The sequence below is a fragment of the Peromyscus eremicus genome, chromosome 8a, assembly GCF_949786415.1.
Source record: "Peromyscus eremicus chromosome 8a, PerEre_H2_v1, whole genome shotgun sequence".
NCBI lineage: Eukaryota > Metazoa > Chordata > Mammalia > Rodentia > Cricetidae > Peromyscus > Peromyscus eremicus.
This window is the reverse complement of record NC_081423.1, coordinates 61393638-61416709: the sequence shown is the minus strand read 5'-3', so window position 1 is coordinate 61416709 and position 23072 is coordinate 61393638. Positions and strand designations below refer to the sequence as shown.

General features: G+C 45.5%; 3 protein-coding genes and 1 non-coding gene across 4 annotated transcripts in view; 2 read left to right on the top strand and 2 right to left on the bottom strand.

Annotated features, from left to right (window-relative positions):
* The window catches only part of Bltp2 (bridge-like lipid transfer protein family member 2), a 31814-nt gene extending 26335 nt beyond the window's left edge, over positions 1–5479 (bottom strand). Inside the window, 10 exon segments of the mRNA XM_059271285.1 lie at positions 24–91; positions 326–450; positions 605–728; positions 1311–1500; positions 1783–1843; positions 2241–2359; positions 2749–2896; positions 3174–3223; positions 4433–4562; positions 5332–5479. Coding sequence (XP_059127268.1) covers positions 24–91; positions 326–450; positions 605–728; positions 1311–1500; positions 1783–1843; positions 2241–2359; positions 2749–2896; positions 3174–3223; positions 4433–4562; positions 5332–5399 — 1083 coding nt within the window. The 5' untranslated portion in view covers positions 5400–5479.
* Positions 5480–9969: 4490 nt separating this feature from the next.
* Sdf2 (stromal cell derived factor 2) lies at positions 9970–21363 on the bottom strand. The gene is made up of 3 exons (XM_059271284.1): positions 21158–21363; positions 15145–15341; positions 9970–10881 (listed from the first exon to the last, which is right to left on the bottom strand). Exons 1-3 carry the CDS (start codon positions 21306–21308, stop codon positions 10594–10596), a joined length of 636 nt encoding a protein of 211 aa, XP_059127267.1. The 5' UTR covers positions 21309–21363; the 3' UTR covers positions 9970–10593.
* Positions 14224–14327, top strand: LOC131918101 (U6 spliceosomal RNA). The gene has a single exon (XR_009380849.1). It is a non-coding gene; the product is annotated as a U6 spliceosomal RNA (small nuclear RNA).
* Positions 21146–23072, top strand: part of Supt6h (SPT6 homolog, histone chaperone and transcription elongation factor) — a 30207-nt gene continuing 28280 nt past the window's right edge. Inside the window, exon 1 of the mRNA XM_059270677.1 lies at positions 21146–21808. The gene's annotated coding sequence lies outside the window, so the exon portion shown is untranslated. The remainder of the gene's footprint in view (positions 21809–23072) is intronic.

Below are 23072 nucleotides of genomic sequence, written 5' to 3'. Positions count from 1 at the left end.
TCTTGGGAGCATGGGCAGCACACCTGGACGTTAGCCTTGAGGGAGCTGAGGCAGACAATCCGTTGGCGACTCTGGGAGAGCAACAGCCCATCTGCAAGAAGCCAGAGAAGTGATGAAGGGAAGACACAAGATATAACCAGGAGATGGGCAGGTACAATCAAGAAGATGAGTAAATCGTCATCAACAGCTGTGAGTTAGGGGTCATTTTCTCTCATTATGGTCCCTCCTTTCCTACCCACTACAATGACATTAAATTATGGAACCATGTAGGGTATTAACACAGAATGCTGCTCCTCCCTTAGTAACAGTAACCCCTTCCATGAACCTTCTAGTAGTAGTTCAGTGCTCATCTGTGCCATATCATAGTTGGCTGTGAAGCTTCGAAGGGGCAGCTGATCCTCATCACGGTGGTATAGGAAATGCAGCAGCTTCAGTGTCCAAGTCAGGTGCCTAGACCAGAGACAGAGTCTACATCAGAGAGACCTGGAATACCATTCCCCCTTCCTCTCCACAGATGAGCTCAGTGAAGATACTAAGACTAGTCATGGAGACCTAGCGGACAACGCACATTATCTCTCCCCCACAGTCACAGGTGAGACCTCACCTCTTTTGACTATTCATAGACAACACCACACTTGTGTTCTCCATCTTCACTTTGACTTGGTCTGGCAGCTGCTGGAGGAGGTATAGGCCAGGCAGAGTTGGTTCAGCAGAGTTCTCTGTCAAATCTGGAAATAGGAATGAATAATATACATGAGAACCATTAGTCCTTAACAAATCCTCCCAGCCCTGCCCTCTTTGGTCAAATCCTCACACATAAAGGAAGACAAAAAGATAGGCTAAGCAAATGCCCAAGAGGACACATGGCCAATAACATTACAGATCTGGGTATCTGGTGTACTTCCTTCCCCAGACTCTAAAAGCATCAACAGTATGATGAATAGTTAGGTATAATGGAAAACATATGGACTTGACTGTCAAATAATTTGCATCCATTTTCACTAACTATAAAACGTCAGCCAAGTTATTTAGCTAACTGTTCTAGGGTTGTTTCTTATTTGTAAAATACAGAAAATGTAGTGAAAACGTACATAAAACACAAAGTATAGGTCTAACTCATGGTAAATAACCACTGAATGTTAGTTTTTTGACTCAGAACAAGGAAATGCCCATTTCCTCTAATTACCTAGGAGTCAAAGGTCACAGTGTCTAATGATTCACACCTGCTCAAATGGTGAAAACACTGTTTTTTCTACTTCCAAAATAACCCGAGAATAAGGCAGACAAGAAGCTCAAAGACTAAACTTTACCTGAACAAGAAACAGATTTGGAGATCCGGCCTGGGGCCTGACACAGTAGTTGACTATGGAAGAGACCTTCATGGAGCTCAGCATGGAGTGTCCACACATCTACAGTGATAGCCCTCAGATGCCAACTGCTGATGCCCACCTGTAGACACAGGTCCAGGGCCAGTGAGAGCTCTACAAGGCATGTATCCTCCTGTGTAGGGAATTTTGAAGTTTTAGGTCAAATTGTAATGGTCTGAAGCCAGTGTGGTGATACACACCTATAACCCTAGTACTCAAAGAGTAAGAGGCCCACCATGAGTTCAGAGCCAGCCTGGGCTACATACCAAGCCAGCCATGGCTATACATGACAAAACAGTCTCCCCCAAAACAAAGAGAGCTACAATGGTTAGGGACTCTAGAACACAAGGACTCTAACTCCTTCCCATCTTATGCTTAAGAAGAAATGGCGTATCGGAAGAACCATGACACTCACCAGCTGACCACTCTTCAAGATTTTGCTATTGATCTTTGATAGGTTCACTTGACAGATTAGACTGGGAAGGAAAAAAGATTAAAAGCATTTAGTCCGGGGGTGGTGGCACATCTCTTTAATCCCAGCACTCAGGAAGAAAGCAAAGGCAGGGAGCTTTCTGTGAGTTCAAGGACAGCCTAGTCTACATACAGAGTTCTAAGACACCCAGGGCTGTATAGTGAGACTCTGTCTCAAAACAAAAATAAAAAACTCTTGATCCCTTTCCCCACAAGAGATTAATTATCTCTCATTAATCTGTTCTCTAGGAAGGACAAGGCAAGCAGAAATATCCAATCTTGGCCTCTCAAGACTGTACAGAATGAGAACCTGCCACCCAGGTAAGGAGGCTCTGACATTCAATTTTCCTAAAGCAACTCCAGACAAGGACACTACCAGACCCTCTTCCATCAACCACTCACCTTTTCCCATCACTGTCCAAAAGGAATCTGCTTCTGCTGACCTGGATGTGCCACAAGGACTCAGAGGTAGCCACCTTGAGAACCATGATGTTTATGGCCTCTACATGAATGGAGAACAGCTGGGAGGAGGAATAAGGTCAAGCAACAATTACTGGAAAGGCATCACTCTTCCTTTCCAGCTGAGAAAGGAAGGAAGTACTTAGCATTTTATCCCCCCAAATAGTTTAAAAAAAAAAAGCCACCCCCAGTCCAAAGTCAACCAACCATCCCTGGGCTATAGCTGAGAATAACAGAAGCAGGGCCCGAGAGATGGCTCATCAAGTACTGGCTTCCTTCCTGAGAACTCGGGTTCAATTCCCAAACCCCAAAGCTCACAACTGCCTGTAACGCCACCTGCACGGGATCCAACGCTCTGCTAGCCTCTTCGGTCACTCTGACACATGCATGAGCACACACACAAAAATAAAAATATTTAATTTCTAAAAAGAATCTCAGAAGGAGGTCTCACTTGGCAGAAGATCTTCAACAAGGATGGGCTGAGGGACAGCTCCTTCTGCTCCCCCTCCGTGTTCTGAGAGAATGGGGCAGACAGGCTAGAAACCTTCTGTAGGTCCGTTCTGATGCGTACTTCTCCAAAGCACAAGGCCACATAGTGTCTGCCCAGAAGAGAAGCCTCATTACATCGGGTCCATCCCCTTCAGAGCAGTCTCCTTTCCTCCCGCACAGTACTCTCCAGGCTCTTTATAGCTCAAACAACAGAGGAGACCTCCGCTGTTCTCAGCAGATCTCACCAAGCTGCACTTGGACTAATGGGAGCCTGCAGCAAGAACTCCCTCCCCCCTTGACTGAAACATCTCAGCAGAATAATTTCATTGTTAAAGCTCAACCTCAAAAGATTCCCCAAGGGCAGAAGTAAGGACATCCAATACTCACGGCAGATCATAGCTAAGGAGTTTGCTGGAAATCCACAAGTTGTCAATTTCCTAAAACAATATGAAAGAAAGCTGTGTACACTGGCTGCTAGGAAGGCAGCTTTATAAACCTGAAAAGGTCCTGAGTCACAGGAGGAGGAAGTTCTACCAGGCCTCCCACTAAATTTACCCAGCTCTTTCACTGGTTTCTCTGACCAGCACTGGGTATCTTGCTCCTCATGATGATGTTAGTCAAATTTGCTTAGTAGCTCTCTTTTATGGATATGTCGCCACCCTATTTCCTCTCTTAAATTAGAACAGTAAGTCTGCTGTTTCCTGTTATCTTTCTCCTGTTTCTTCTATATCTTTTTTTTTTTTTGATTTTTTGAGACAGAGTTTCTCTATGTAACAGCCCTAGCTGTCTTAGAACTCTTTCTGTAGACCAGGCTGGCCTTGAACTCACAGAGATCCGCCTGCCCCTGCCTCTGCCTCCTGAGTGCTGGGATTAAAGGGGTGCACCTCCACTGCTTGGCCTTATATCTTTCTTCCATACCCTGGATACTCTGTGTCTTTTTATTTTGTTTGGTGCTAGATACTAAACAAGACCCAGAATATGCCAGGCTCTACCACTGAACCACTCCAACTCCCTTAATTTTGAGACAAGCCTTCGCTAAGTTTCCCAGACAGGCCTTGAACTTATAATCCTCTTGCCTCAGCACCTTCAGTAGCAAGAATTGCAGGTACATCCTACCAGGTCTAGCCCTATAAACACTTTAAACAACTTGCATCCATCCTCCAAGTAGCTCCTAAGATCCTCTTGACAAAGAAATAACAATGGTGGAGTTAACTAGGAAAACTACCCATGAAGGAAACTAAAGTTTGAAATTTAACTAGATCAGCCACTTGTTTTGTTGTCCCCCAACAAAACACACACAGACACACCCAGAGAGACAGACAGACACACATACACACACAGACACAGACACACACACACAGAGACAGACACACACAGACACACACACAGAGATAGACACAGAGACAGACACACACACAGACACACACAGACACAGAGACAGACACACACGCAGACACAGAGACAGACACACACACGCAGACACACACACAGACAGACAGACACAGACACACACAGAGACAGACAGACAGACACACACACACACAGAGACAGACAGACACACAGACACACACACAGAGACAGACAGACACACACAGACACAGAGACAGACACAGACACACACACACACACTGATTCCCGGAACTCACCACCGTCTGCTGGTGCTGCTGAAACTTAAGACTGACATTTTGGATCCAAAAAAATCGGAAGGATCCAATCTTTAGCTCTGCCTGCAACTTCCGCTGACACCACCTGGTGGCCAATCGGACCACAAGCCACCTGCATAAAAATCAAGTTTAATTTTAAGACCCCCTCCCCTGTTTGGCTCTGGAAAGGCCTTGCAATGGGTGGTATCCTGAAGCCGGATATTTCTTGGGAACTTTCCGATTTTCCTAAAGCATTTTTATGTCACATACTTGTAGCCACAATAATTAGGACTACGGGTCCCTAAATTCAAACGAAACCAGACAAACTAAACTCACCATTTAAGACAGGACTAAAAAAGAAAAAAGAAAAAAGAAAGCAATCCTCAAATCTTTAGAAACCCAAAGTAAAAAGAGGTCCTCAAAAGCAGTCAAAGTGAAGGCAGCCGCGTTAAATACGTCACCACACACTCCCTAGAGGGTCGCTGTCTGCGTCCCCACCCTGCAGACGCTTGCAAAAAGGCAGAGGTCACACTTGGGACAACTCAAATACGGCTCTTCCCTAGACAGACAGTCCTCCTGACCTCTCTCCAGGGCGGGGCTGCAGGTGCCCTTCGCAATCTGGGGAGAGGACATTTCGGGGCGAACGGAGCAGGAAAGGAGACCACCGAGGGAGACCCCTTCCTCACACACACCTACTCGGTTCCTGGCCTCTGCACTGCTTCGGGCCCCGCCCGATGCCTCAGCGCCCCCCACCCCGCCCCCATCTCGCCTTCCCTCACCTCAGGCCCGGCTGAGCGCCCCCTCCCGTTGCCACCCCCTCCGCCTACTGCACCCGATCAGCCCGCGCCTCCTCCAAACCCTCTTCCTCGGCCCCCGCGCCGTCGTGGCTGGAAGCCCCTCACCGGCCTAGGAAGAGTGCGCTGAGCGCAACCAGCAGCAAGACCAACAGCGCGGAGAGAAATAGAGGCATTTAGGTCCGGGTCCGGCCCGGCCTGGCCCCGACCCCCGCCATGCCGGGCCCCGACGCCGGAACCGCACAGCGCCGCGGCTGGCCTCGGCCGCGCACGCACACGCAGGCCGCGGAAGCGTTGTTGCGCGCGCGCACCCCCGCCCCGGCGGATCGCCGACCATCCGGATGGCTCCCTCCGCGCCCCGCCCCCCGCACGCAAGCGCGCAGGGGGCCGACCCGCGGCTTGCGCGGAGTGGGGGCGTGGCTCCGAGACGGGGGCGGGGCGGCCCGCGAACGCGCTGGCTTGAGCGCCGCGCCCAGGGCGCAGCCTTCCAGGCCCACCGAGGAGCTCCAGGCTGGCGCAGGGGGCAGAGGTCGGTGTCTGGTGCCTGGCTCTGGGAGGTGGCTCATATCCGCCTCGTGGAGTTCCGCTTCCAAAACACATTCCCTAAGGCAGTTAAGAGCCCGCCTGGCTTCTTAGAGTCTGTCAGGGAAGCTGGCTAAAAGTTACATGTCCCTAGGTCAGACCTGATCCTCTCTGCAAAATGATTGAAGAGAAAACCCAAGAGGTAATTGAAAGACCTCAGACATCACCTCATCCCACAGGGAAAACAATGGAGTCTATGTCCTTCACTGTCTGAACACTGTTCTGGCCACTTAGTATCTTTTAATACGCTGCGCGCAAAGAGCCATTCTGTACAATTTAGTTTTAGGTTTGTGCGATGTATAGCATAACCAAGAACTGGACCTAGGCCAGGGTGGAATATAGCAGAAGTAGTGAATATTGTTCTGTGCTTCACAAATTATCTGAGAAGCAATTTTAATTACATGAAATAGAGAGTTCAAGGTCAAATCAGGTCAGAGTGAATTTTGCTTTCTTCATTGTAAAACAGAGGAAGTAGATAAGGGCTGCTATGATTATTCTCATGAGTCAGTGTCTGAATAATGGCTTACTAATACAGTACAAGATAAAGACATCCTGGCGGTTCCAAGGTATTATGGAGTATTTGTATTCTTGGCTCTCAGGTCCTAATCTCCATACGATTCTTCCAGATTTTACTCAGAATTTCTCTTTTGGTCCCTTCAGATAACAACTTCAGGACCTGTGAGACAGCTCAACTTTCTGGCAGGCCTGAGGACTTACTTGAGTTCCATCCTCAAAACCCACATGATGGAAAGAAGGCCCTAACTCCCACAAGTTGTCCTCTGACCTTGCATTCAAGTGTGTTCTCTCAATGCTCAGGGATGGTCCAAGAACTCCACCCAGGTCACAGAGAGGTGTATCACAACACATCTCCCTACTCAAATTCATCGTTTGGGGGTCTCTACAAACACTAGGGCCAGCAGAGTAACAATCCGAACGGGGCAAGAAGCAAGCCTGGTTCAACGAGACTCAGTAGCAGGTATTGGTACACACTTCTAGAATCTGACACTGGGCAGAATATTTTAGGCATATTTCAGCACAGCATAATTTTGAAAAACAGTTTTCTGTGATAATTAACTCAATCTCGTGTATGCAATAAAACTTAAGACATGTTTACATTGACACTCTTTACAAAGTAATATGACTTTTTCCATAAAGATGTGTTCTATTGACTGAAAACAACGTTCAATGTAAGGGGTAGGAAGAATGATGGATTAACATAGAAGTCTGTGGGAGTCAGGAGTGGCCTGGCCCTACAGACAGCACAGAGGTCACCTAGGCTGTTGTAAAGTACATGTGACCTCTTCCATAAGGCTGGGTTCTATTGACTGAGAATACTCAAGATAAAGGTCTAGGGAGGAAGAGTCTGGGATAAACACAATAGTCTGGGGGATTCAGGAATGTCCAGGATCTACAGAGAGCACAGATCACCAGGCTATTAACTATATCCATTCCCAGATTTCTGGGTGGAAAACAGATGTATGTCTCCTCTGTTTAGGAGACAACTCTGGGTGGTTTGTTTGTTTTGGTTTTTTCGAGACAAGGTTTCTCTGTGTAGTTTTGGTGTCTGTCCTAGATCTCACTCTGTAGACCAGGCTGGCCTCTAACTCACAGAGATCTGCCTGGCTTTGCCTCCCGAGTGCTGGGATTAAAGGCGTACACCACCATCACCCAGCAACTCTGAGTGTTTAAACGTTCCTGTTTCCCTAGTGTTTATTTGTGAGTACAAGGACCTTGTGCCCTCTATACATCTTATTCAATCTGTTCACTCAGCTAAAGTAGCTATCGATTCCTTTCTTCCCCCACAAGTCTCTACTCCTAGCCAACTTGCAGCTTGAAAAGTTGTCATTTTTTTTAAAGCTTTTTTTTTTTTAATTTTATTTATTTATTTAGTATACAATGTTCTGCCCGCACACATCCCTGCAGGCCAGAAGAGGGCACCAGATCTCATTACAGATGGTTGTGAGCCACCATGTGGTTGCTGGGAATTGAACTCAGAACCTCTGGAAGAGCAGCCAGTGCTCTTAACCTCTTGAGCCATCTCTCCAGCCCCCTTTTAAAGCTTTTTGAGATAAGGTCTCAATATGTAGCCCTGGTTGGCCAAGAACTTGATATTTAAACCAGGCTGACTTCAAACTTGTAGTGATCCTCCTACCACTGCCTCCTGAGTGCTGGGATTACAAGCATGTACTACCATGACCCCTTCATTTTTGAGACAAGGTCTCCCAGTACAGCTCAAACTGGCCTAGAACTCATAATCCTCCAGTCTCAGCCACCTAAGTACTAGGGTTACCTTTGAAATAGCTGATTAATTTCTCCTAGTAAAAAGTCACTCCAAGCACTTCAGAGATTAATAAAGGAAACTCTTTCTAATAATAGTTGGAGCACCAGCCTTGAACAAGCATTCTTTACAGCATATATAGGTTTGAGCTCTAACATTGCATTTTTACGTATGCTTTCATCTACAAATCTCTTTTAGTTCCCAGACACTTTGAGCAATTAAACATGTTTTACAGAGACAGAAATTGTTAAGTTTGGTTGTTTTGGACAAATGGTGAGATTTACAATTTAAAGATACTGTTACATTTATCTCCAGACAGACAGGCAGGCTTATGCCCTTCCTGAGAAGCGGCACAGGGCTTAATAAGCGACTGTCAGCCAGGGTCATCTTTTCTGAAGTGCCTAGCAGAGGCAAGCTCTTTTTGATAGTGGGTATGAAGCCTAACTGGGCAGCTGTAAGAAGCTGGAGTTGTTTCCTTTCAACTGCCCAGCAAAGCAGTGCTTCTTCAGCTGAATTTTATTTCTGTGTAACTAATATGTTTCTAAGCAAACTAATTGGTAAATCCTTAATAACATTAATCTTTTTTTCTTCTTTTGTTCTAGTTTTGTTTTTTTTTTTTGAGACAGGGTTTCTCTGTGTAGCCCTGGCTGCCCTGGATCTCACTCTGTAGACCACGCTGGCCTCAAACTCACAGAGATCTGCCTGCCTCTACCTCCCAAGTGCTGGATTAAAGGCGCACACCCATCAAACTTATCATTTTTATTTTCCCCTTCACTACCACACTCACTTTATTAGTTCTCTTCTTCTTTCTGAAGAGATACAAGGAATCAGCGCAACAAAAGTAGAACAGAGACAGAGAGGGCAGCACAGGGACCTCATCCTAATTCTTGGCTCTAATTTACTGAGAAAACAAATTTTCGGAAAAGGATTGAAGTTTCTTTTTTTTTTTTTTTTTTTGGTTTTTTCGAGACAGGGTTTCTCTGTGTAGCTTTGCGCCTTTCCTGGGACTCACTTGGTAGCCCAGGCTGGCCTCGAACTCACAGAGATCCGCCTGGCTCTGCCTCCCGAGTGCTGAGATTAAAGGTGTGCGCCACCACCACCCGGCTGAGACTCATTCTTAACTCACGAATGCCCAGCCTTAGCTTGGCTTGTTTCTAGCCAGCTTTTCTAACTTAAATTATCCTGTTTTTCCTTAACTTCGTTTTGCCTCTGAGCTTTTTACCTTTCTTTATTCTACGTATCTTTCTTTCCTTCATACTCCATGGCTGGCTGTGTGGTTGTGTGGCTGGGTGGCTGGGTGGCTGGCCTCTGGTGTCCTCCTTTTTTTTTTTTTTTTTTTTAAAGATTTATTTATTTATTTATTCATTATACAGCATGTTTGACTGCAGGCCAGAAGAGGGCACCAGATCTCATTAGAGATGGTTGTGAGCCACCATGTGGTTGCTGGGTATTGAACTCAGGACCTTTGGAAGAGCAGCCAGTACTCTTAACCACTGAGCCATCTCTCCAGCCCTATGCTGAACTCTTAAGGTCTTAATAAAGATGTGCTGGGGAAGAAGTGAAGGTACAGAGAGAAAGGCTTATATGCAAATAAACCTTGTAAAATGGCCCACAGTGAAGATTCCCAGCATACTGAAAATCTTAGGATGTAGCCATAAGTTTCTCTGGTCCTGCCTGGTCCTGCAGTCAGGATGAATCTCTCCCACCTGCCCTGCCCTGCAGTCAGGACGAATCTCTCCCACCCAAGTCTCACAACTGCTTGGTCCCAAGTAAACACACAGAGGCTTCTATTACTTACAAACTGTATGGCCTATGGGTCAGGCTTCTTGTTAGCTACCTCTTATAACTTAACTAATTTCTATTAATCTATGTTGCCACGAGGCCGTGGCATTACCGGTCTGCTGGCATCTTGTTGCTCCTTGGGTAGCAGGCTGGCATCTCCTCGACTCTACCCTTCTTTCTCGAGTCTTCAATTTCAATGTACTGCCTAACCTTATCCTGCCTTGCCATAGGCCAATGCAACTTTATTTATCAAACAATCATAGCAACACATATTCACAACATACAGAAAGACTATCCCACAGCATTAGGACTTGAGGATTTAGTAGGCAGATCCTGAAATAGCCCCCCTAATAAATAACCAAACAAAAATTCCCTTTATTTTTTTATTTATCATTTTGGAAAAAGAAAAATAGGGGAAAATCAGACAAGTTAATAATCCATGATGCCTAAGGAGTAAAATTTCCCAGCTAAGAGGGAAGTTCCTCAGCTTTCTCTTAACAGTACGAACGAAAAGTATCACAAACAAGTCCTCTCTTGAGAACTGACCAAACCTGGGAGAGCGACCAATTCAAGTGTGAAGGGCTGCGGGTCCAAACGCAGCCACTGCTTTCTACTGTGCCTCTGCATCTCAGAGGGGGCCTAGCCACTGCTCCGAGGACCTGGACCAGGGAATCCAGGGTAAAGCAGCAACAGATGTCTACAAACACTGTGTGGCTCAGAAGATTTAGTCACAGTTCTGCATGATGAACTTCTGCCTTCAACAACTCACTGGGCTTCATGAAGATGCCTTCCATAGCCTTCCAGTAGTTGTTCTGACTTGGCTGGGCCATACCATGTACCTCTTTTTGTCCACTTATAGGTCGACCATACTGTTCTCCTGTGACAGACAGGAGAACTTCGGTGGAAGAATGTTTGAATCTCACTTCACCTTCCCTCACCCAGTAAGGTCCATTACAGAGCACTGTCCAGTCATCCAGATAGTCGCCTTCACCTTCCTCGCCAAAGGCACTCACTTCCTGAAAGACAGAAAGTGGCGACATTAACAATCTGACAGGTCTGGAGAGGGGAGAAATGGCACTCAGAATGGTAGAGCACACCCGTAGCCTACCATTCAGGAAGTGGAGACAGAAGGACCAGGGGTTCAAGATCAGCCACTAGATAGGCAGTTTGAGGATAGCAAGGTTACAAGAGACCCTGTCTCCAAATAGATTAAATAAGGAGTCGAGAAGAAGAAAAATAAAATTGTCCAAAAGAAACAAACGGGAACTTTCTGTTGTGGTTGAACAAATTTGGGGTTTTATTTGTTTGTTTGTTTTGTTTTTCAAGACAGGGTTTCTCTGTGTAACAGTCCTAAGTGTCCTGGAACTCACTCTGTAGACCAGGCTGGCCTCAAACCCAAGATCCACCTGCCTCTGCCTCCTATGTGGTGGGATTAAAGGCGTGTACCACCATACCCAGTTGGTTAACAAATTTTTAAAATGAAATAAACAGCCGGGCGGTGGTGGCGCATGCCTTTAATCCCAGCACTTGGGAGGCAGAGCCAGGCGGATCTCTGTGAGTTCGAGGCCAGCATGGGCTACCAAGTGAGTTCCAGGAAAGGCGCAAAGCTACACAGAGAAACCCTGTCTCGAAAAACCAAAAAAAAAAAAAAAAAAAAAAAAAAAAAAGAAATAAACTATGGAGGAATAAAAAGACATGAAGGGCACAAGAGAAAACTTGTCCTCTTAGATTATGACCCAAATCCTACTTTTAAAATTAATATTAGATCTGCCATGTGTTTTATTCCTAAGTTTTTTCCTGTTTACCTTTTAAATGTTACTTATGTGTGGGTACAGACATGCCATAGCATGCATGTGGAGGTCAGATGACAACTTATGGAGTTGGTTCTCCTTTCACAAGGTAGGTGGGTACAAGACCAAACTCAGGTCATCAAGTGCTTTTACCAACTAAGCCATCTTGCTGGTAGTCCTTAATTTTCTGTTGTTAGAGACATGGACTTGTTCAGTTGTCCAAGATGGCTGTGGGCCCGTGTGGGCTCAAGTGATCTTCCTTTTAAACAACTGAGACTCTGGGTGCACACTACTGCATCTGGTCTTCTAAACAAACTCTTACCATTTATTTTAACTTCATTCTAACTATTACTCTGTGGGGAAGGGACAGCACAAACATCCACTTCTTGTTCTGCCAGGTGAGAGGACATAGAAGAAGTAACAATCCAGCAGCGCAAGCTTGGGAAGAGCCTGGAGCTTGGTTCTAAGACCATTCTCCAGTCAACGGAAGCAGGCTCATCGAGGAAATAGAGGATTTCAGAAGTGGGCCAAGAAATACACTAGATGAGTCTTGAACATCTTGTAGTGCCAGAAAATAAGCAAGCGCTTTAAAATAGGATTCTGTCAAAGAGATGGATGTATAGGTCACCTGAAAGAATTGCCAAAGGCAAAGTTGGAACCACTTGAACAATAAAATGAAGACAGTTAATACTGGGTTATAATTCAAAGTACAAATTATATATCCATGAACTCATACTGATATGAATGAATAAGTGAATCGAGAAAAGACACCCCCCCACATACACCCAAATAATTTCTGTAGTTATTCCAGTACAATATAAAGGAATATAATCCCCTAACTACCAAAGTGTGGACTGGAGACAGTGACTTCACAGAGAACCAAATGAAAGCATGACTTTACAAAAGAAACCCTGTAAAGCCAGGTGAGCAAGGTCAAAATTACTGTCACAAATCATGTTGACAGAATGCACCCTTGATAGGATGTGATAAAAATGGTACTTACCCCTGTGACCTTCCTCACGGCTTTTATCATGAGAAAACATTATATTCCAAAGGTGGGGCATGAACAATACACCTGACTAGCATTCCTCAAGATGGTCAAAGTCAGTGAAAACAAGGAAGATCTTAAAAACTCTAACAGCTAGAGGAACCTAATGAGTCACGACAACTAAATGTATATCCTGTAACAGAAAAAGGACATTAGACAAAACTAAAGAAATGTGGGCTGCAGAAATAGCTCAGCAAATAAGGCACTAGGTGCAGTTCGAGAGGACCCAGGTTGGATCCTAGCACCCTCACAGCAGCTCACAATCATCTGTGATGGCAGTCCTGGGGGACTCATGCCTTTTTCTGACCTCTGAGGGCACTAGGTATGCATGGGAGGCACATACATACATGCAGGCAAAACACTCATACACATAAATCTTAAAACAAAAAACTAAAGAAACACCCTATGGGGGCGCGGGGGTGGGGGTGGGAGTGGGGGGCTGGAGAGATGGCTCAGTGATTAAGAGCACTGGCTGTTCTTCCAAAGGACTCAGGTTCAATTCCCAGCACTCACATGGCAGCTCAAAACTGTAACCCCAGTTCCAGGGGATCCAACACACTCACAGATATACATGTACGTGAAACACCAATGCATATAAAATAAAAAATAAAATTAAAAAAAAAAAGAATACTCTATGGACTTTGGTTAGAGATAATGTGTCAGCACTGCTACGTTAACTGTAGCACATTTGTTTCATAAGTTACAGGGGAAAACTAGGGCAGATGGTCTGCAAATGCAAAGTGAGGCCCCAGAGAAATCTGCCAATCAACACTCTGACACCACACTGTGGCCTCCTCCCAGACAGTAAAAAATAAATCCTGTTGAGTTAAAAAGAGAAGGCAAAAAAAAAAGGGCTAGAGAGATGACTTGGTAGGGAAGGTACTCACTGCTTATTTGGTTTCTGGGATTCACAAAGTGGAAAGAAAAAGCCAACTCCTACAAGCTGTCCTCTGACCTCAAATGTTTGCACCTGCGCATGCACACGCACACAGAGCAATAAAAAACACCTGTGTTTGGAGTAAGGCGTCATTGAGGAGTGCCTGAAAGCATGAGGTTTTAAAAAGTAGCATAGAGATGGAGCTTGAGAGATGGCTCGGTGATTATTTATTATTATTATTATTTTTTTTTAATGTGTAAGTGCTCTGTCTGCATGTACACCTGCATGTCAGAAGAGGGCATTAGATCCCATTACAGAAGGTTGTGAGCTGCCATGTAGGTTCTGGGATTTGAACTCAGGACCTCTGAAAGAGCAGCCAGTGCTCTTAACTGCTGAGGCATCTCTCCAGCCCTGCAAAACTCTTCATTATAAATTTGGAAACACTAGTTTTATTGCAGTACTTGTCAAAACTTGATGGTATATTAATGTATTCTATTCTGACTTTCCTCCCTATTTCTTGCTTTGGTCTAGATGTAAAGTTTCCACTCTGACCAGAAACAATTTTCTTCACACTTTTGAGACAGAATCATTTTTCCAAGTCTGCAGAAAAGAGAACATCTACACCTAGAAAGAAAGGGTTAATATGTTCATTTTAGCAGCACATACACTAAAGTTGGAATGACACAGAGATCAGCACGGTCCCTGCTCAAGGAGGACACACAAATTCATGAAATGAACCATATTTAGGAAGGAAGAGAAGGAAAGAAGGAAGGATGGAGTGAGTGAGTTAAGAACCAAGAGATCAAACAAGTCAACTGAGCAAGGCAGAGCAGATATGATGGCTATTCTTGGTTGTCAACTTGGCCATAACTGGAATGAACTATAATTCAGAAATGGAGGGCACACTTGTGATCCAGATTCTTTTTTGTTTGTTTGTTTTGTTTTGTTTTCGAGACAGGGTTTCTCTGTGTAGCTTTGCGCCTTTCCTGGAACTCACTTGGTAGCCCAGGCTGGCCTTGAACTCACAGAGATCCGCCTGGCTCTGCCTCCCAAGTGCTGGCATTAAAGGCGTGCGCCACCATCGCCCTGCATGTGATCCAGATCTTGAGGCAAGAAGATGACATGCCTTTGACCCGGATCTTGAGGTGGGAAGACACATGCCTTTAATCCAGACCTTGAGGCTGGAAGGTACAGTTTAATCTGGCCACACCTATGCTGGAAGGGTATATAAGGACAATGGAAGAAGGAAGGGTTTGTTCTTCATCTGCTTGCCCTCGCCTGTCAGCACATCCATTCCTTCTTTGGGATCCCAGCAGACCAGCTGAGACACCCAGCCTCATGGGACTGAGCAGCTACTAGATTCTTGCACTTTACATTCATAACTAGCCATTGTTTGACTGCAGCCTGTAAGTCACTCCAATAAATTTCCATGTTGTGTGTATGTATGTGTGTACGTGTATACACACACACACACACACACACACACACACACACACACACAGAAAGATTCCTTCCCTAAGTTCTGTGACTCTGTATCAGGACTGACCATTGCATGTCCCCTCACCTGGTTTCCAGAAAGAGGTGAAGTGAAATGGTGGCTGTGGAGGTTCCGACCAGTGTTGATGTGTGTCAGCCGGATGGGCTGGCCACATCTGATGGGGGTTCCCCTTTCACACACTGTGGCGGTCTTCCCCCGTATCCTCCAATAACTGTTGCTGTCATCCACAGAGGTTACCCCTGTCACTGACTGCTGCCCACTACCTGCAGGCAAAAAAAAAAAAAAAGGTAAGGCAGAGAGGGAGGCAGTTTGGAGATGCCTGATACCTGGTTCTGAAGAGCCATTTTCAATGTGATGGAGCAATCAAGGACCCATCCACTACTGGTAAAGCTTCTCCCAAGCTTGCATTGGTTTTAAGAAAACCTACATCGGGCTGGAGAGATGGCTCAGAGGTTGAGAGCACCGACTGCTCTTCCAGAGGTCCTGAGTTCAATTCCCAGCAACCACATGGTGGCTCACAACCATCTGTAATGAGATCCCTCTTCTGGCCTGCAAACCTACATGTAGACAGAATACTGTATACATAATAAATAAAATCTTTAAAAAAAAAAAAAAGAAAAAGAAAACCTACATCACACCTTCATTTATATCCTCCCTAGATATTAAGGATCTTGAAATTTCACCCTTAAAACACTGGCTATCGTGGAACAGCAGTCATGACTCTAAGTAGAACACCATGCTGCACATGTTGACTACAGACTGAGACACGTCCTGTGAGATGGTCATTTGTTCAGTCTTCATTGCACCTTTAAGGTCTTGGACAAGCATATGAAATTTGATCCCCTGAGACTGTGAGGAGTCCAGCAAAATCAAGAGACAGGACGCTAAACGGCCAGAGTATGAAGAAAAACAGGTTTTAGGTCTGGTGCTGTTGTGTGCGGAGAACTTGGTATCCATGATTATGAAAAATGCTACTCTCTAAAGATATCGACACTGCTATTGACACTGCTTGGATGCCACATGCTCCTCCTATCAGAGGTCCTGGGTTGGGAGAACAGTTAGCAGAGGAATACCAGCTAGAGTGCCCAGTCCCCAGAAGGACCTGTCCCAGTAGGTGATGACACACCACAGAGAAGAGGGACAGCAGCAGTTGCTGCTGTGATTGTCAGGACTGCTTGAGCTCCCACCAAGGTCCTACCAAGATGGGGACCATCACCCACAGGCCCACCAGTTGGCCTTCCCCTCATTGAGGGGCACCTACGATAGGCTTGTAGGAAGGTGTCCACCGAGACCCTAGGATATTATTGGCAAATACCAGACTCTCTTTTTTTTTTTTTTTTTTTTTTTTTTCGAGACAGGGTTTCTCTGTGTAGCTTTGCGCCTTTCCTGGAACTCACTTGGTAGCCCAGGCTGGCCTCGAACTCACAGAGATCCGCCTGGCTCTGCCTCCCGAGTGCTGGGACTAAAGGCGTGCACCACCACTGCCCGGCTTAAATACCAGACTTTCTTTGCCCCGAAGTGTACCTTGTGAAACTGAGTAGCCTGTGAGCTTTCTGTCCCCTTTACTAATTATAGCTAACAATAAATACATAGCCCTACAAAATTGACAAAAGAAGAAAAAGGCACAGGAGTTTCACAAAAGTTGTATGGTGGGGAAGAAACACTATGTTGGTAATATTTTACTTTCACAACGTTAAAATTTAAAACATGCTAAATGTTCCCATATACTGTAGATGAGATACACTTAAAAATGTGTGAGAAGACCAACGAGATACTCATTGGGTGAAGGCACCTGCTGCCTAAGCCTGACAGCCTAAGGCCGTCCCCAGAACCCACATAATAAGAAGAACTGATTTCTGCAGGTTGTTCTCTGGCTACCAGACGCATTCAACGATACACATTCACTCCTCCCCATACAAAATAAACATGAAAAGAATTCGTTTTCACATGTTACAGCAGAAAATTCCATGGAAGTGGGTTAGCAAGATGGTTCATCAGGTAAAGACACATGCTACCAAGCCTGATTACCCAAGTTCTATCTTCAGAACCCACCTTAAAAAAGCTGGGCATTGTGGCCTGCACTTGTAATCTCAGCATTGGAAAGGTGGAGCCAGCCAGCTTTGAGCTCACTGACCTGCTAGCCTAGACAAATTGGAAAGCCCTAGCTCCCAGTGAGAGATCATGCCCCCCCAAAAACAATGTGTGAGCCAGGGAGATGGCTCAGTGGGTAAAAGCACTAGCCACGCAAACCTGACAACCAAACATCAATTTCCAGAACGCAGGTAAAAAGTGTTAAAGGGTGCAAGAGATAGTTAAGAGACAATACTGCTCCTATAGAAGGCATTCAGTTCCAGCACCTATATAGTGCAGACTCACAACTACCCGTTAACTCCACTTCCAGGGGACCCAACACTTTTAGCCTTATAGGCACCTGTATTCATGAGCACTTGAACATGCACATAATTCGTCTTTTTTTTTTTTTTTTAAAGACAGGGTCGGGGACTGGAGAGATGGCTCAGTGGTTAAGAACATCGACTGCTCTTCCAAAGGTCCTGAGTTCAATTCCCAGCAACCACATGGTGGCTCACAACCACTTGTAATGAGATCTGGTGCCCTCTTCTGGCCTGCAGGGACACATGCAGGCAGAATACTGTATACATAATAAATAAATAAATCTTTAAAAAAAATAAAAATAAAAAAAAAAAAAAAAAAAAAAAATAAAGACAGGGTCTCTCTATGTAGTCCCCGCTGTATTGGAGCTCCCTATGTAGACCAGGCTGGCCTTGAACTCTGAGATCTGCCTGCTTCTACCTTTTGAGTGCTGGGAGTAAAGGTGTGCATCACCATACCCAGCACACACACACACAAATAGAAAATAATAGAAATCTTATTTAAAAAAATATATAAAAGGGGCCAATGACTTGGCTCAGTGGTTAAAGGTACTTGACATCATACCTGATGGCTTGAGTGTAATCCTGAGGATGTACAGTAGAAGGAAAGAACCAGCTCCCCACAACCCCCACCCTGAATGCCCCAAATCGTCCTCTGGCAGTTCTACGCCAGTCAGGACTGCATAGATCTTGTCTCAAATGCTGAAACTAAAATACTCTTAGATCATATACATTTGTACGGTCATACCTTACTTAGCTAGTACAATTCTACACGTTAAAAATACTGAGTGAAATATGTAGCTGTAGTTGTTTGTTTTTTGTTTCTGGAGATACGTTCTATCTAAGTAGTTTTGGCTGTCCTGGAACTCACTCTGTAGAGGAGGCTGGCCTCAAACACAGAGATCCACCTGCCTCTGCCTTCCCAGTGCTGGGATTAAAGGTGTGTGCCACTGTCCGTCATGTAGCCGTAGGTTTTAAAGAAAAATGTACTATCACTTACTGGGCTAATCCAAGTTCTTTGCTTGAATAATTTGCAGTTTTTTGTTTTTGTTGCTTTTTTTTTTTTTGAGACAAGGTTTCTCTGTGTAGCCCCAGCTGTCCTGGAACTCACTCTGTACACAAGGCTAGCCTCAAACTGACAGAGATCTGCCTGTCTCCCATGTGCTAGGATTAAAGGCATGCACCACCACCTGGCCCCTAATTTGGATTTTTGTTTGTTTATTTGTTTGAGACAGGGTCTCACTATGTAACCCTGGCTGGCCTGAAAATCAGTAGGTACACCAGGCTGTCCTCAGAGATCCACCTCTGCCTCTTGAATGGTAGGACTAAAAGCTGCCTATCCTATTTGATTGAATATTCACTCTTACATAACTGATGCATTTTATTCTGAGACAGGTACTGTTACTGTCCCAACTTTACATTGAATTGTTAGGAGTTTTGAGCAATGTACCCAATGTACCAAAGTCACTCTGTAGACCGGGCTGGTCTCAAACTCACTGAGATCAGCCTGGCTCTGCCTCCCAAGTGCTGAGATTAAAGGCCTGCGCCACCACCACCCCCCGGCTCTCTTTCATTTTTTTTTTTTTTTTTTTTTTTTATTTTTCGAGACAGGGTTTCTCTGTGTAGCTTTGCGCCTTTCCTGGAACTCACTTGGTAGCCCAGGCTGGCCTCGAACTCACAGAGATCCGCCTGGCTCTGCCTCCCGAGTGCTGGGATTAAAGGCGTGCGCCACCACCGCCCGGCCTCTCTTTCATTTTTTAAAAATTTATTTTTATTTGTGAGACAGACTCTGACCACAGAATGTAGCCGTGGAAGGCCTAAAACTCCCTACATGGACTAGGCTGGCCTAGAACTCCCTACATAGATCAGGCTGGCCTAGAACTTGTAGAGATCCACTACTTCTGTAGGCCAGTCTGGTCTACAGAGTGAGTTCATAGCAGCAGGACAGCCAGGGCTAGATAGACTCTGTCTCAAAAAAACAACGAAGCTTTTAAAAGAATATTGTATCTAACGCTGTATCACAGATTCCTCTCCTAAGGTTCTGAGTGAACATGGTTTCAAAATCTGGCTACCCATAAGAACCACTGGTAAAGATTTGAAGTCTACCGGGCCTTTTTCTAACTCCATTTTAATTTAGTAGATCCAAAACAGGAAACAGATTAAATTAGAATGCAATATTCCTGACATACAGGTAGGTGTTTCCTGAATAGGTGGTTATAAAGAATATAAAGATATCCCAATGATGATTATACATTCCCTGGACTAAACTGGTCAGACAGGTTCTTAGAGTTGGGAACCACAGACTAACTAAGCAAACAGCATCCTCAGTCACTCAAATTATCTTGAATACATCTCATGTTGAAACTCATTACTTTTATTCCCCCTCAGTATGAGGACAGAACCTAGGGCCTTCCAAATGCTTGGCAAATACTCTAACACTAAACTAATTAGCCAGCCTCTGAACTAAAAAAGATTTATTTACGTATACCTGTATATATGCCTGCATGCCAGAAGAGGGCACCAGATCTCATTACAGATGGTTGTGAGCCACCATGTGGTTGCTGGGACTTGAACTCAGGCCCTCTGAAGAGCAGCCAGTGCTCTTAACCTCTGAGCCATCTCTCCAGCCCCTGCCTTTGAATTTCTTGTGTGATGTTTTGAGATAGCTCTCACTGTGTAGTCCAGGCTGATCTTTAAGTCACAACCCTCCCACTTCAGCCTTTCGAGTGCTAGGATTACAGATAGCGGCCACCACACCTGCCATTTGTCTCGTTTAATTGTTTGATCACTACTGTATCTCCTGTCTAGAACAATACTAGACACCAAAAAAAAAAAAAAAAAAAAAAAAAAAAAAAAAAAAAAAAGGAGCTCTTTAAAGCTATGTCGAACGAGCCGGGCGGTGGTGGCGCACGCCTTTAATCCCAGGACTCGGGAGGCAGAGCCAGGTGGATCTCTGTGAGTTCGAGGCCAGCCTGGACTACCAAGTGAGTTTCAGGAAAGGCGCAAAGCTACACAGAGAAACCCTGTCTCAAAAAACCGGGGGAAAAAAAAAAAAAAGCTACGCCGAACGAATGAGCCCCCAAATACTTAGCATTCATTGCATATGATAAAAAGCAGACTTTCCTTTGCAATGCCTGTCAACGCTTAAGTTATTTAAGTAAGTTATTGCTAAATGAAAGAGTGCTAAAAGATACGAGCTAAGAAACAAGTATAAGACAAAGGGTTGTAATCAAAGAGTGAGCTCTTGAAGTCTAAAACCCCAGAGATTCAGCATATGTTGTCATGCTCTATATGTCTCTCTCTCCAGCACAAATAGTGGCAGCCCATGGAATCTGAAAGATTTTTAAACCTGGACAGAGTTGGATTAAACCCTGTCTCCATCATTCACTAGCTGTAAGGCTTTGAGCAATAACTGAGTCTATTTCTTCACCTATGAAAATAACTTTACTATCTCAACACAATGTTAAAAATTGAAAAGTATCTATGTAACACGTTTAGCACACACTCATCAAACAGAAACTAACATTACGATTTAATTAATTTCCTTAGCAACTCGATCGTCCTCTTCATGAATCTCCCTAGGGCACCTTTAACTTTCCAAGACCACGCCCTCAGCATTGGAGGCCCCGCCCCCTCGGGGCTCACCGGCCTAGGCAGCCCACCCAACCCGGGTTGGTCTCCCTCAGTACCTGACCCATAGCGCACGTCGTGAGAGTGCAGTCGGACGTTATGGCGCGTATTGAGTAGCTTCACCACGGAGCCGCACGTAACGACAGCCATGTCGGACGCTGCCACAGCGCTCCACAAACCACCCAACAACAGAAGCGACAAGACAGCCATCCTAGACGGGAGAGTCCCTGATCATCCAAGAAAATTTGGCCCTTCCCCGGAACCGGAAGCTAAGGGCGGAACGACGAAGAGGAGGAAGTGAAGACACCTTAACCTGAATCTTTATGGTTCCTTTGGCTAGAGCGGCTTAAGGAACACGCTGGCCCGGGTGGCCTTCGAGACCCCGCTTCGTCCTGGTTGCTCCGTGGCGGCTTCGTTCTTTATTACCTTCAGTCAGCGTTCGCACACTCGAGGAGAAAGCGCTAGACACCGGAGGGGAAAAAGAGAACAAGAAGTGACCCGCCCACTCCCAATGACAGAGAGCCGGAGGTGACGTAGCACGTTTACGCAGCAGCGGCGACGGTGGTAGCGGCGGCGGCGGCGGCGGCAGCGGCGGCGGCTGCGGGGGCCCTTGCGGTGGGTCCGGACTATCCTTTTCCAGTCTCGGTTCGGCGACTCCGTTTTCTTCCGTGGGAGCTTAGCGCAGCGGAGAAACAGCGACCTTCAAGCAGGTAAAGCTCAGCCTGGGGTGTGTTTCTGGCGTGCGCAGGTGGCGAGCCGGACTCCCGGGGCCTGGTCCCGTAGGGGGAAGAGGCATTGGGGTGCTCACTGCGGGAAGAACCCCGGGAGGCCCTGGCCTTTCCGGATCTACCGGGGAAAGGGACAGAAAAGCGCCGTGGTTGCTCAGACTCTTCGGGCCTTTCCCCACGCAGTATCACCCGGAACCTGTGAACTGGGGTTGCCTGTTGAATCAACAGGCTTTCTGGGATCCCATCTTCCCCGTAGCTTCTGGAATCTGGGCCACGCGAAAAATTGAGACTAGAAGAGACCTAAATGTTTCTTACTTGGTGTCAAGTGATCGGATTAATTATTCCGGGCGTTTGGATCCTACCGGACTTTTTCGATGGTTCAGCCATGAGGCTGGTGTAGTGTGCTGAAGGTTAGCTCTTCTCATATTGTTGAATAATTGAACTTGTTTCCCCCCTGGTGGCTGAGTCCCTTAACCCTTTCTAAAGATGCGAGTTTGTATAGAAGTACCTGAAGCCCTCCATCCTGCGTAATTCATTTCCTCAAACACTTGCGACCTACCGTAAATATCAGAATGAGTTGTTAAATCAGAAATTTATATTCTTGTTTGACATCAGGTACTCAATTTAACTGTCTAAGTAAAGCAGTTTGCCTGTGTTACGGAAAGAATTGATGCCTATCTTCCTTTAGGAGGCAGGACTCCTATAACATCTAGACGAGAAGTCACTGTACTATCAAAAGTAGTAGGGTAATTTTTTTTTTCATTTTCCCACACACACCCCATTCCTGCTGATCCCCTTCACAATCCCCTGTTACTTTCATTTATTTTTCTGTATATGTGTGTAGCTCAACTAGTAGATTGAAGGTTACTTACAGGAATGTCAGTGAGGGATTATCCAGAGAAGCCTGGACTACTACCCTAAAGAAATTGCTCCTCCCCCAGCAACCATGAATTGCTATAGATCCTAAGGACTGGTGGAATCTCGTGAGCCCCTCCCCCCTAGCAACCGTTAACTGCCTGTAAATTTTCAGGGAGGGGAGGGGCCTAGACCCCTCCCCAGCAAGGGAATATTATACATTGTGTGGAAGGTGTTGAATTAGTTTGTTTGTTTGTTTTTGTTGTTTTTGTTTTTCTTTCTTCCTTTTTTTTTTTTTTTTTTTTCCTCGAGACAGGGTTTCTCTGTGTAGCTTTGTGCCTTTCCTGGAACTTACTCTGTAGCCCAGGCTGGCCTCGAACTCACAGAGATC

Coding starts and splice junctions, on each gene's coding strand:
- Sdf2 (XM_059271284.1), bottom strand. CDS start 21,308: ATGGCTGTCTTGTCGCTTCTGTTGTTGGGTGGTTTGTGGAGCGCTGTG. Junction 15,342..21,157: donor CGACGTGCGCTATGGGTCAG/GTACTGAGGGAG, acceptor TTTTGCCTGCAG/GTAGTGGGCAGCAGTCAGTG. Junction 10,882..15,144: donor CACCTCTTTCTGGAAACCAG/GTGAGGGGACAT, acceptor TCTGTCTTTCAG/GAAGTGAGTGCCTTTGGCGA.